The 13187-nt window shown below is 36.4% G+C and overlaps 1 protein-coding gene across 1 annotated transcript; it reads right to left on the bottom strand.

Annotated features, from left to right (window-relative positions):
• Positions 1 to 1600: 1600 nt before the first annotated feature.
• Positions 1601 to 2577, bottom strand: LOC131855840 (uncharacterized). Its single transcript, XM_059219155.1, has 2 exons — positions 2376 to 2577; positions 1601 to 2277 (listed from the first exon to the last, which is right to left on the bottom strand). Exons 1-2 carry the CDS (start codon positions 2575 to 2577, stop codon positions 1601 to 1603), a joined length of 879 nt encoding a protein of 292 aa, XP_059075138.1.
• Positions 2578 to 13187: the final 10610 nt, after the last annotated feature.

The raw sequence follows: 13187 nt of genomic DNA on the forward strand, positions 1-13187 counted from the left end.
GTTCACCCAGTTGGCAACAATAATATCCCCAAAAAATTCCTTGTTCCATTTCTTTATATTATCTTTCACATCCCTTAATTTTTTTGCCATTCTATACATCGCGGTACCTTTGATATCAATAGACCACCACTTCTCAATGGCCTTCTCAAAGTTAGGATAGTCTAGCCACATCCTTTTAAACCTAAATGGGAAGTTTCTTTTAACACTATTCTTTGCCACAAAAACCACAGAAAAGTGGTCAGAACCAATCCGAGAAACAACCAATAGGGAGCACCGATAATGGTTAAACCAGTCATTAGAGATAAGGGCCCTGTCAAGTCTGACTTGAATAAGATCTCCTCCCATCCTTCAGTTGGTCCAAGTAAAATTGGCACCTTGGAGATCAATATCAGGCAAACCTTGGTTATTAATAAAGTTTAGCAGATCCATTCTACTTTCTAACTGAGAGGGGAAACCTTCAAACTTCTCTTTGTCATGGAGAGGGGTGTTGAAGTCCCCCATGACCATCCACGTTTCATCCTTAAAAAGAGACCGAATGGCCTCCAACTTTTTCCAAAATTTACATCTACCGAGTCTATTATTAGGGGCATAAATATTAGTTAGGAGCCAAGAGGTACCATCCCCTAAATGATGAAACCTAACAAAGGCCAAATTGCTATTCTACTTTACAGGCACCCCAGTAACACACCTTAGATTCCAGAAAATGGCAATGCCCCCAGAAGCACCATCCGAGCTACCTCGTAAAACTCCCCCATCCTTAAAAAGCTTAATCTTCTCAACTTTCTCTTTAGTCATTTTAGTTTCTTGGATACAAACAATGTCTGGTTTATTTTCTCTAACTAAATTTCTAAGAACATCTTGTTTATGTGGACTATTCAATCCATGTATATTCCATGAAACAATTTTCATTTTATTTTTAGGCAACATACCTCAAGGATGGTCATCTGAGTACCATCCGCTATATTCTTGCTTGCATCTTGATCTCTGATCTGTCTTGCTAATCTTCTTCCAGGAGGAGAGGAGATAAAACCCGTATCAACTTTAGTCTGATTTCTTGTCTTGACTAGAGTAGCCTAAGGGGTGGATTTTGGCCCCTTTTTTCCAACTTTCTTCCGTTCTGCAACTTTGTTATCCTAGATATCTTCCTCTTGGATGTTCTCGGTTATTTTCTTCTGCTTGAAATCATCATCCTCAGCCCATTAGTACTTATATTAAGAATTGAGATCATTGGGGACTACTAGAAGGTAGATTTCACCATATCCACTGATTTTTGTGATTCTGATGACGAGATCCCTCCAAGGATCAAACACCTCTAGGCTTCCTCATAGTCAGATCTAGGGCCATCTCTACTAGTTTTTTCCATAATGCAATTCGAATCTGCTTCCCCCTTGGTTTGTAACACCACCTGTATTTCTCCATCTTCCAGGTTATCACTTTGGTGTTCCTCCTGATTGGTATTTTGTTGTTCTCTCTCATCTTTTCCTATTTGATCCCCTTTCCCTTAGTCAACCATATGGTTTTCTAGGTTTTACATGTTAATGTTCCCTTGTTGCTCAAAGATGTCAAGGATGATAACACTCTATGCTTCTTCTACCATTTTTTATTTTTTAGCAATATTCGATTGCTTAGTAGGATTTTTGGCTCTCCATTGCGTTGTCTTATCTTTTTTCTCTTTCTCGTTGATAGCCTGTAGAGGGCATTTTCTAGCAGTATGCCCCGATTTTTTGTAGTGAAAACATGCAAAAGGGACACTTTCATATTGCATAGGTTGGACCCACTTCCCCAATCTGGAGTTAATCTCGATAGATAAGGGCATATCCATGCCTTGCATAACTCCCACAGAAATCCTTACAAAGGTAAGTCTTCTTCTAGCTACTATGATAGGATCCATAAATAAGAGTTCCCCAAAGGAACTAGCGATTCCTTTAAAAACATCTTCAACCCAAAACTCCAGAGGAAGATCCAACAATCTAACCCAAACAAGAGCTTGTACAAAAAAAGATTCATTTAGGTCCATCTCAGACGACCACTTTTGCAGTGCAAGCGTAGATTTTCCAATCAACCAAGGACCATCACAAAGCACCCTCGACATGGCTTCCTCACATGAAAAGGCCATCGACAATGCACCTTTGGACATGACAGTGATCTCCACTTGACCTTTAAGTGACCATTTACGTTTAGCAAATGCCCTGACAACATCAATATTCTGCCTCGAGCCTAAATTTTTTCCAACCAGAGTCAATGCCATAAGGTTAATGTTGTGCTCAGTCACTGGGTCTGGAAATTCAATCACAAATCTACCATTTTCTGGTTCTGAGATATTACAAACTGGAGGGAGTGAGGACTTTCCACTCAGTTTGACACCAAATAGAGACATCCACGACCGACTGATGTCCTTTCAAGTAGCTCCCTGCCTTGGGCTATCTCCAGCACGTGATTCTCCCGTCCCCGCATCAGGATCAAGAGGCTTGTCTCTAGCTTGTGGGTCCCCATCTGCTGGGTCCTTTCCATTCGGCTCAGAGGAATTAGGGCAGTCCTGAGATTCATCCTTTCCGCCCCCCTACTTCGCTTATCCATTGCAGGGTTTCCCGCCCTGTCTGAAGTTCAAATTCAAAGTCGCTCCCTTCTCTACTCCCGCATCCCTCCATTTCTTCAACATAAAATAGTATTTATGAGGCACACATCAACAACATAAGATCACCACATAACATAAGATTTACATGGAGAAACCCCCGCAGGAAAAAAACTCCACCAAAAAGACATGCCAAATATGGATTAACAATAACAAATGTGATTATATTATAATCACTTCCATTATCATCTCTGCCTCCAACATAGAAGCACTTATGTTCCTACGAACAACCTCCTTTTACCTCGTATATGTCCTTGCTCTTGCAAAGAAACTCTACATTCAACTATATCACATAATTCTACATCCAAAGGCTGAATTTATAGAATGACATGAGGTTCAAAACCACCAATAAAGATGTCCAAATAAGGTTCTTCATTCCTCATGACCACAACCCTTGGAATTCCTCTACAAAAATTGAAAAGAAATAGGTTTTGGCTCCAATACTTTCCCTCCAATTTGGGTGCAAATTATTGCAAGATATAAACATTACATTAAATGTAATAAATGATGGAATACCAAGAGACACCTATTGCCTCTTGCATGCACCCACTTGGAGAAGCCTAAAGGTTACTAATTTTTCTACTTACTAAATCATTAATTATCTTATTCTAGGCATCCACATGTGGGGAAAACAATATTAAATAATTGCACATTCACAACCCACCTTTACTGCTACTAGTGCAACACATCACCGCTTATGAATGTATTACAAACAAGTGAGAATTAAATATTATAAATTATTTTCTCAATACACACTATGTGCCTTTGGACACTTTCCAGGGATGTTGGATCCTTGCAATAGGATTTACAAGGTAGATGGTACCTTAATCAAAAGATATCCATGTCCTTAACTTCTCGTGGTTTGCATTGGGGTCAATGTGACCCCCAACACAAGGGATTTGATCCCTATCCATCCCTCTAAGTGGATTTGTAGCTTCTGATGAGAGATGAGACAATCAAGTACCCTATAGTGTAGTTGGTCAACTCACTAATGACCATTCACTTAAGGTGTTACCTATATCTAATAAGTGAAAATAACATTTTACACATTGAGATGCACCACAACTATATTATGAGGTTTACATGGTTCTTTATGTACTTATTCTTCATTATAAGCTCTCCTTTTCTTACATTCCAGAGATGGTTATGCAAACAAAGACATCCATTGTTGCAATGTTGTTGGCCCTAAGGCTCACTTGCTCTTAGCGGAATCCATCTGACTATCTAAATGGTATAGCTAATAGTCCATTGACATAATATGATCCTTGTATATTATCAATCTCAAGTATCGATAAGCTTATCTATAAATGAGTCATAAAATTTATCCATGAGTGCTTATCATGGGTTAGCCAATGTATTAGAGGTATATGGCCTCAATCTATGCCCTCATAGGGTCCTAACTCCATTTGTTGCCATAAAAGTTATCACCTGTACTTGTATTAGCACTATGATTGGAAACAAATTCCTAATTTGAGAATTAGTTTCCAAGCCTAACCCCTGTATGGCTCATCTATATAGCTCTAATAGTGGCAGGATGAAAATAAAGTTGTTCACCTATTTTTTCCTAGATACTTTTAGTGAATACTCAGATGATGTGAAGCATACAACCATACCAAGGAAGAAGGGAATTACAAATAGACACTTGCTACTCATTCTCATAGGCTAGATTGCTATCGCATGCCACATGACCTAAATACAATATAGTTGTTCTAAATTTAATTACATTGTTAGTTGGCTAGCTAGAGTGTGATGCATGAGCTAAAGAGAGAACTTGCTTTTCCCAAAGCCCCAAGGTGAATATAAAGTTAACCCATTCTTTTTTTAACAATCTATTTGGTAAACTCCTCCCACTTCCAGTCTTAATTTAGTAATTCCCACATTATTTTTACCCATATTGACTATACCCTTCTATCCCTATATCGATTTCATTATTTATTTCACAGTTTTACCTTCTTAACAACAAGTACTCACATATTTGTGATATTTAATTTTACCACAAGGAGTTACATAATTTATTCCTCTATCTCCTCAAGCAATATTTTCAAATGAATAAACAAGGTTCTTACAGTTTTAGTTTAAGGTTCATGTCATGCTAATATTTTAAAGACAAGAAAACCTAAATGATTTTTTTGACACATCGTAATAGCATCATTTTCCTCGTGAAAGTAGACCTTGGAATAATTAAACATGCAAATAGGCAATTCAGTTGTGGGATACTACTACTCCACTCGTAGTGACATGCTTAGAAAACTAAAGAAAAACTCACACTCCACTAAGAAGACAAATCCTAATTAAACAATTCTATACACAACTACCATTTCCAAGAGTACACCAATTTGTTCAAGCTTGATGAAGCATAAATTAACTAAATACATAAATGATTCTAGTTAGTCATGAATTAAAGGCCGACAAAATCATTTGAAATTTATACCTTTGCTATTTAATGATTCATTTAGTATCGTTATATATATTTACCTATTACTTGTAATGTGATATTTAAATCTAGGTAATCATTAGATGATACAAAATTTAGGCTATGATAATTATTTTTATCTCTCTATCTTTGCATTGAATTGTTATCACTAATATTATGTAATCATTTAATTACCTTCCCTATGACACCTTATTCAATTTAACCTTCAAGGTTATACTGTTAATAATACACATGAAAGTAAGAGAAGCCTTCAAGATCTTAGACCCATTACTATATGAGATGATAACTAAATTTATTTCCACTAATTATTTGGAATGAAAGAATTCATTATAGACAAGGGTCAAATTAAATTAGCTTAACTTCTTAATCTCCCAATTAGTCAAAATGACCTTAAATTCTTAAATTTCAATTTTATATATTAAATAATCTAGTATTGTCATCATAACACTTTGTGTGCTTATGAGATAAATTGATTTAATATATAGCTCGAAGGTTTCTACTTATGAATCAAATATGTGATCAATTTTGTTTAGGAATCTAACATTCAAAATGAAGTAGTAACCTTCTTTTCAACCTTGCTTGCAATAAACTGGCTCAATAAGATCTTGAAGTTAACCAAAAAAGACAACATCTCTTATTAGCCATCCCTTCTCTAATTAGTTAGTAAGACAATTTTCAGCTACTAAAGTGTGTCTCAATGGAAGAATTGAAATAATTCATTTTCTCATTGTCTTCAAATAATGCTCTAGGCCTTGTTGGATTTATGACAATTTTTTTCAAAAATGCTGGGATTTTCTTATGTGTAAATTTGTTGCAGGCCTTGGAGGAATAAAAAAAATCAGGGAACATACTCAAAGAGTTTAATATGACAAGTATAGAAATCATCCCAAATTTGAAGAGACCAAACACCTTTTCTAATTTTAGACCAATCTCCCTTTGCAACACACTATAATTTTTCTACCAAACCAATATAGTTGAGATTACTTCACTATATCAATAGGATAATCTCAGAGGAGCAAGGAGGATTTGTTTCCAGAAGAGAAATTACAAAAGGTGCTCTATTTTCTCATAAAATGTTACATGCTATCCAATCAAACAAGTGTAATATCCACCCTTAGACCATCACAATTTTTTTTTTAACATTGATTAACAACTTCATCGACCAAGCTACCTCTATCTCAATTAGAATTGTTGGTATCTAACTCCTTCAATCTTCACGATGGCGACAAATCAACAATACAATATATATTTATATACTTATGATTGAAGTATTAGCCTCGCATGATCAGAGTCATCCATTGACCCAAACAATGGCCTTGAAGATTCATGTGTAATGGGCCAACCTACTTATGCTCTCGTGGAAAGTTAGAGGCTCTCAGTTCTAACCCAAGAGACTACTCTCTCCTCTTGATGAGATATTGATCTCACTCTAATCCTAGCAATTAATTTTGTAAACCTATTAACTTAGCCTTATTGCAAGGAGAGATACACATTGCCATCAAGTATTCGTTTCATATCCAAGAGTACCTGATAGTTGGTGTTCAATGTGGACATATACACACAAGGGTCATAACACATCTCCTACATGGTGATTATCACAAACACATATACACAAGGGAATATTTCCTAGACATTACAAGTTCACATGATGGCTAGCTCCAACATACATCACATACCTAATGAGTAGCTCACACATACATGACATAACCATTAGTGATTTTCTCATATAGGCATTACATATGATGATGAATGTCTCATATATATACATCAAAAGATATAAGGGATTGGCTCATTTACAAGATTCACGGATAACTGACTGGTTCATATTCATGCATCACAAGTTAATAGTGATTGGCTCCTGTACAAACACCACATATAATAGCAACTGGCTCCTATAGGTATCACAGAGACAACATGATTGATTCATCCTCAATGGCTAACTATCTCCTATCCATAGTGCATCCTAGATAGAGAAGGAATGTCGGTGCATTGCATAGTACACTGTGGGTCCCATTCTTCTCTGTGGTCATTTGCACCAATAGTTTTAGGTAGAGGATTTAGTGCATCCCATACTACACTGTGTGTCCATCCTCAAGCCAAAAGTGTCAAGTATACCATCAAACAACCAAGAAGAGGATTCAGTGCATCCCATACTACACCATGGGTCCATCCTTAGTCCCAAGGATTTCCACAAGAAGTGAACTAACCTAGCCCGCTGGATTCTGACTCAATCACCTATAGGCCATTGACAAAAAAGTCTGTCCAACTAGGAAGAAGTAGCTTCTGACATATACCTCGTAGTGACCTTAGGGATATTGTCAGCTATCTTCTTCACAATCCCGAGTAACACTTGACATCGGTCACCCCCATGCAAGGTGACTGCCAGTGAACCCTCTTGATACAATAGTTAGCTTCAGTTACCGCTACTTGCATGGTAAGGCAACTACCCATGCAACCATTACCATATAAAATCTTGGATATCCCTTAGCAATCCTTCACCTCCATGAACTCGGTGAGTGCTGGCTAATCCAACATTACAATAGTAGCTCTAGCCTCCGCCATTGGCATGGTCCAATGACTCAACCTGCTATCTGTTACCGTATCATGTCCAGGGTAGTCTAGGAAATGTCACCTCCATGAACCAAGTGATTTCTGACTAATCCCTTGCAGTAGCCCATATATCGATCATTGGCACGATCCAACGACTGCCTGCCTCTGCATAAATATCTCGTTGGTTCACTCTTGTGGGGGTCATACACATCAAGATTCACAATACTAGACAAATAGATAAGAACACCACAATCAAGTAATAAAGGAGCCTATAACTCTAGGGTTTAACTTCAACAACACATGATATAATTATAAAGAACCAACACAAGATGGCCTCGTCTCATTCTATACCCTTAAGGCATTACCAACTTCATGGTAGTCAACATGTGTTCACGTCCTTGAACTTTCCATTCGATGGCATATTACACTTATTTGATTTTCTTAAATCTTTCATAATCTTTTAATACCGAATCGGTCTCATCTGAAGCCTACTAGAGATGTAAGGTCAAAATGTTAGAAACAACTCTGAACCTTAGAGTTATCCCTTCCCTAGACCCTACCCCTACAAACTTGAAGTCACATGGGCATCCTTCACCCAAGGACTACCTACGTTCCTGCTTCCAAACGGGTCAAAGTCACACGTAGTTCTCCTCACCAGGTCTTTCAAAGGACCTACACACAACTTCCCAATTTAGTAATCCTACAACACATCACTTCTATTCACATATGTCGAGATCTCCAACTAGACCTCACAATAATTATTCAAAAAAATATTCTGAAACCTCTTATAGGTTCACCTCTTTGACACACATGTTCTCAATAAATAATGTTTCATTAATCAATAACACATACCCATAGTTGGGAAATCATAGCCAAGTTCATACTTTACCCCTCTACACAAATATCATTCTAAAGTTACAAAGCATGTATTATTATTATTGCACCAATCAAGGAGGACAAAATGGCATTAAGGAACTTAACTCTCCTATTTCCACTACATTATAATTACCCCAATGGTTCATAATTATAGGCATCTTGATATATTCTCTATGTAACACCACTTCAAATATTTCCAATATAAGAATTGTCTAAAATCTTATAGGTATTACAACATAGGTTACCATAACCTCAACCAAGATCCCTTTACGAGCATACTATCATCCAACTTAGCCATCATATCCTTCCTCAGATTTTATGGTATCTCTCCTATCAAAGTTATGGTACATAAAAGGTCAATAAACATCATGTAATCATAATATCAAAATGATGCCAATATAATCTTAAAGTCTCAATAATTCTCATGATGGTTCCTACTTCAATATGGTTCAACAACATCAAGAATCATATTGACATCATCATAACAAAGCCACATAAAATCATTTTGAACCTTAAAAGATGTATGCCAATGCTTACCACTAGCCCGAAGTATTATTAATGCTCAAGTTTAACTTGAGATAATTGGTAGCACTATGCTCATATTATCTTCATATAGAGAGATATACACTCCCTAATATTTGTAGCGATAGTATTCCTAACATTCTAGTTCCCTTTCCTTAAATTGTGACCCATTATTCTTGTAGTAGCTTGGTTTCCCAACTAGTTAGTTTTGCACTTACCACTCACGTCTAAACTATTCTTGTAATTAAAGGAACCCACCCGGTCATAGTGTGTTCTTTGGCATAACTTCACAATATAAGAAAAATCATGTTTAAAACTTATACTTGGATGTATTAAATAAAACTCCATATCATATACCATCATCACAATCTTTAAGACTATTATCTTTAATATAAATACACTACATGAAATATAGTATTTTATCCAACTATATGAAGACATACAACCATAATTTTTAACTTGCTTAAGCCCTATTTTCACCCAAGTCATGCTCAAAGTAGTGGAAACAATGTATTTGTTAGATCTTCATATGCTTGATACTCCCAATAACTTTAATTCTATGTTAATAGTCACAAACCATACTAGTTTTCAAAACTAAAGATCTACATACTTCTCTTAAGATAAGGCCTTCCTATGCGAATCTACTTATTATACTATGATTTATACCTAAGATGTTTTAGCATGTTATAAATTCTACAATATGATAAATCTGTATGTTTTGAGCCATGATAATATCATTCTTATGAGCATCTCATATTTAAACATGGAACGAACAATATATATACCTTACCAAATAAAATGACTTTTAATCACTATTTCCATATCAATGATTGAATAAGTTACAGATTTCAGCTTTAGCTAGCACTGAATATTCAAAGATCTCTTAGGAACAATATCTTTGCCTAGACAAGGGATCTAGACAATCCATAAACTATTATAAGAAATGCAATTCATGCGTGAAGGAGATAAATCATATAATGCTCTGTTTGGACAAACCAAATCAAATAGATCGATTTCTCTTAGTTGCAAGAGTGAATAATTTAAAATTAAATAGTATCTTAGGATAGAAAGGGAACAAGGGTACTCATCTCTATATGAGGCCACTTTTGATGCTGGCACAAAATCGACTCTTTTAGTTCCAGGCTGGAATCTTCAAGCTTAAAGAATCTACATTGCAAGACAACTTATGGGTTCCTTCTCTTTTCTAAACACAACAATTTCATACCTAGCATCTACTCCAATCAACACTTTCTCCCTCTCCTCTCTAGACATGATCTCAAGACTGCAGTGATCACATGATATGCCTAACGTGGGTAGAGTGATCTTTTTGAAAAGGCATTAGCTACTTTCAAGCAAATGTCGTTGGGAGTTGTGAACCTTGACTCCTCATCCTTTAGCCTGTATCCTCCTCTCCTATGCCGAATTGGGAGCTTTGGGTCATCGCTGATGCAATAGCCCTGGTAGACGTTTTCAAAACGAGGAAGCATAGATCAGGTCTATGATCTGGGTAACAAAATGCCTAATATATGTGTGGTCTCGTAGTTGCATTCCCATTGCTTGTGCCAAATGTGGATTTTGATACGATGTGCTGCAACAACCCTGGTAGAATTGTATGCAAAAATGTGGAAGAATAGATGAAGCACGTGAGCATGCCATGATTGCAGACTGAGCTTGAAATGAGTTTGTCGAAAGGCTTTTGAAACTTGAACAAATGTTGTTGCGGCATGTAAAGAATGACTCCACAACATCTTTTTGCCAACCCCTTCTATGAGAGCTATCGACAACGTTCCAAGCATAAAAGCTTATGAATCCCTTGAATAAAGGGTGTCGAGGGATTTTGAAATCAACCTCAAGCTATCATTTTCCATACAATCTGCAAATTTGGTCCCTTGAGGGATAGAGATGGCACGAACATCCGTTCCCTACCATGTGCCATACTCTTTCTCTTGCACGCCTTACTTCGGTCTAATTATTCACGTGAATGATCAAGGAAATGGAAAGGGCACCATTCCTCATTAGTTTCGAAATGTCTACTGTTTCCTCTTTCACGTGTTAATCGTCCTATTACCTTGCCTTATTTTATTTGTTTTTAATTTCTTGGGCATGAAAAGTGGGATGTGACAGACTTGGATGATCATTTACATAGATCCATGGTCCTGTTCCAAAAGCTCTCATTTTCTTCTATTCCTCAACAAAGCCTCTGTATGCAATTATGGGCTCGTGGGTCACCTGCTCTCTGAATGCTATTCAACCCATTGAGTTCCTTCCTTCATGTGATGCCCACTCCTCACGTCTTCTCCAACTAATGCATGGTTATCTTTAAAAAACAAAATTTTTCTAGTTCTAGGCTTTCTATATTGGGTATCTTTGAGCCTTTCCCTTGTGTTCTTTGTGGTCAAGTTCAAGAATATATAGACCATCTCTTGCTGCAATGCAAATTAGCCCAACAATGTTGGTTGCATATAATGAACAAATTAAATTGGAAAGTCCCTCTACCTAACATCCTTTGGGATGCCTTCACTAGTTGGCCTCTACTTTAAAAATCATATCTCTTTTCTTGCATTTGGATAATTGTCCCTCCAATTATTATATGGAACATTTCATGGAAAAGGAATCATAGAATATTCAAAAATGAGATATCTAAGGTTAAGCACACAATAAGTAGAATTGGGAAACCAATATTAGAGACCACAAATACCTTTGTACTTAAAACCAAAAAGTTGGATTCAAAATTCCCTGATTGGGACATGTTCATATTAAAAGAATGGAATCAGATTGCTTTGTGCTTCTAGGGTAGTTTGTACAAAACAAACAATCAAAAGATTGACATAAGTTCTATTTCATTGAAACCTCCTCCTAAAGACATTCCAAAACTCAATTTTGACGGGGCTTCTTGAAGCAACCCAGGTAAATAAGGGGGGAGCAGGAGCAGGAGCAGGTTGTGTAATCAGAGATCACTTAGGCAATATCATCAGAACATTATCTATCTAACTTCCTACATGCACCAACAATATAACAAAGCAAGAGCTTTGCTTCATGGTCTCCATCTTACTAAAACTTTTAATATCAACTGAATAATAATTGATGGAAATGCCCTTGTCATTATCAATGCTTGCAAATCCAGAAGATTCCTAAATTGGAAAGTGCAATATTTTTTGAAAAATATTTGGAAAATTTTGGATTCTTTCCAAAGTTATGAAATTAATCATTGTTAGTGGGAAGGTAATAAGTTGGTAGATTACCTTGCCAATATGGGTTGCGATCAAGAAAGTGACACTACACATTTCACCCGAAAACCCTTCATAGCTACGAGCATCATTACAGAGGAATCTTTTTAAATGTTTTAATCTAATCTATTTTGTTTTGTAGATTTGACATTAATTATAGGCATGTGTTTTAGATAAATTTTGCTTCCTCCAAGTGGGCATTTCATATGTTGATCAGACACCTCACATCATCTCTAGCGTTAAATCTCCAACAAAATGAATCATGCAAAGGAAACTAATATGTGCCAATCTTATTTCAGCATTAATTCACCTAAAATTTCTTTTAATTCAGAATATCATTGGGGATAAGTTGTTGGATAAGTCTCATTCACATAATGTTGTGCTCCTCGAGTGCTTCGTATATAATATTGTGAGGACTATTGGGGATCGTGATGTCACAAATAAGGCCATCAATTGCCTTGTGACTCTAAGTCTGTGGGAAATGGTGGTAAAGGCGTTGAAGAAGTTGAGGACTAATTCTTTCAAAGGATTGGTGGTAGATACTTTTAAAATTGAGGAGGTCATAAAAAATGGGGATATGGTCGACACTATTGCAGTCATGAGAAATAGATCAAGGACCAAAAATTTGGAGACATATGAATATATGATAAGTGTAAATGAGAATTTGTTTTATTCAGAATAGTTGGAGAGATCCTAGGAGGTCATTGATGCCATTGGAACACTGGTTTTCACTCTTTGTTGATATATGTACCTTTCTTTTATCTCTCTAATGAAATGGGTGCTATCCCCTTGGTAGCAATTCACCAAAAATAAAATTAAATTGGGGTTAAGGTCATAAGATTCTCAAAATTTGTGCTATGAGCTTGCTTTGGTGCAAAGAGTGGGGGGTTACTTAGAGTGGATAGTTTGTTGAAAATATTTTAGTAGCATAAGATTTGTAACTGAA

Source organism: Cryptomeria japonica, chromosome 4 (assembly GCF_030272615.1).
Source record: "Cryptomeria japonica chromosome 4, Sugi_1.0, whole genome shotgun sequence".
Lineage (NCBI taxonomy): Eukaryota > Viridiplantae > Streptophyta > Pinopsida > Cupressales > Cupressaceae > Cryptomeria > Cryptomeria japonica.

Excerpts from the sequence above, each read along its gene's own strand:
- LOC131855840 (XM_059219155.1), bottom strand. The coding sequence starts at position 2,577 with ATGGATAAGCGAAGTAGGGGGGCGGAAAGGATGAATCTCAGGACTGCC. Across the intron at positions 2,278-2,375 it reads GACATCAGTCGGTCGTGGAT|ACCCAGTGACTGAGCACAAC; the intron begins GTCTCTATTTGG and ends TTGAATTTCCAG.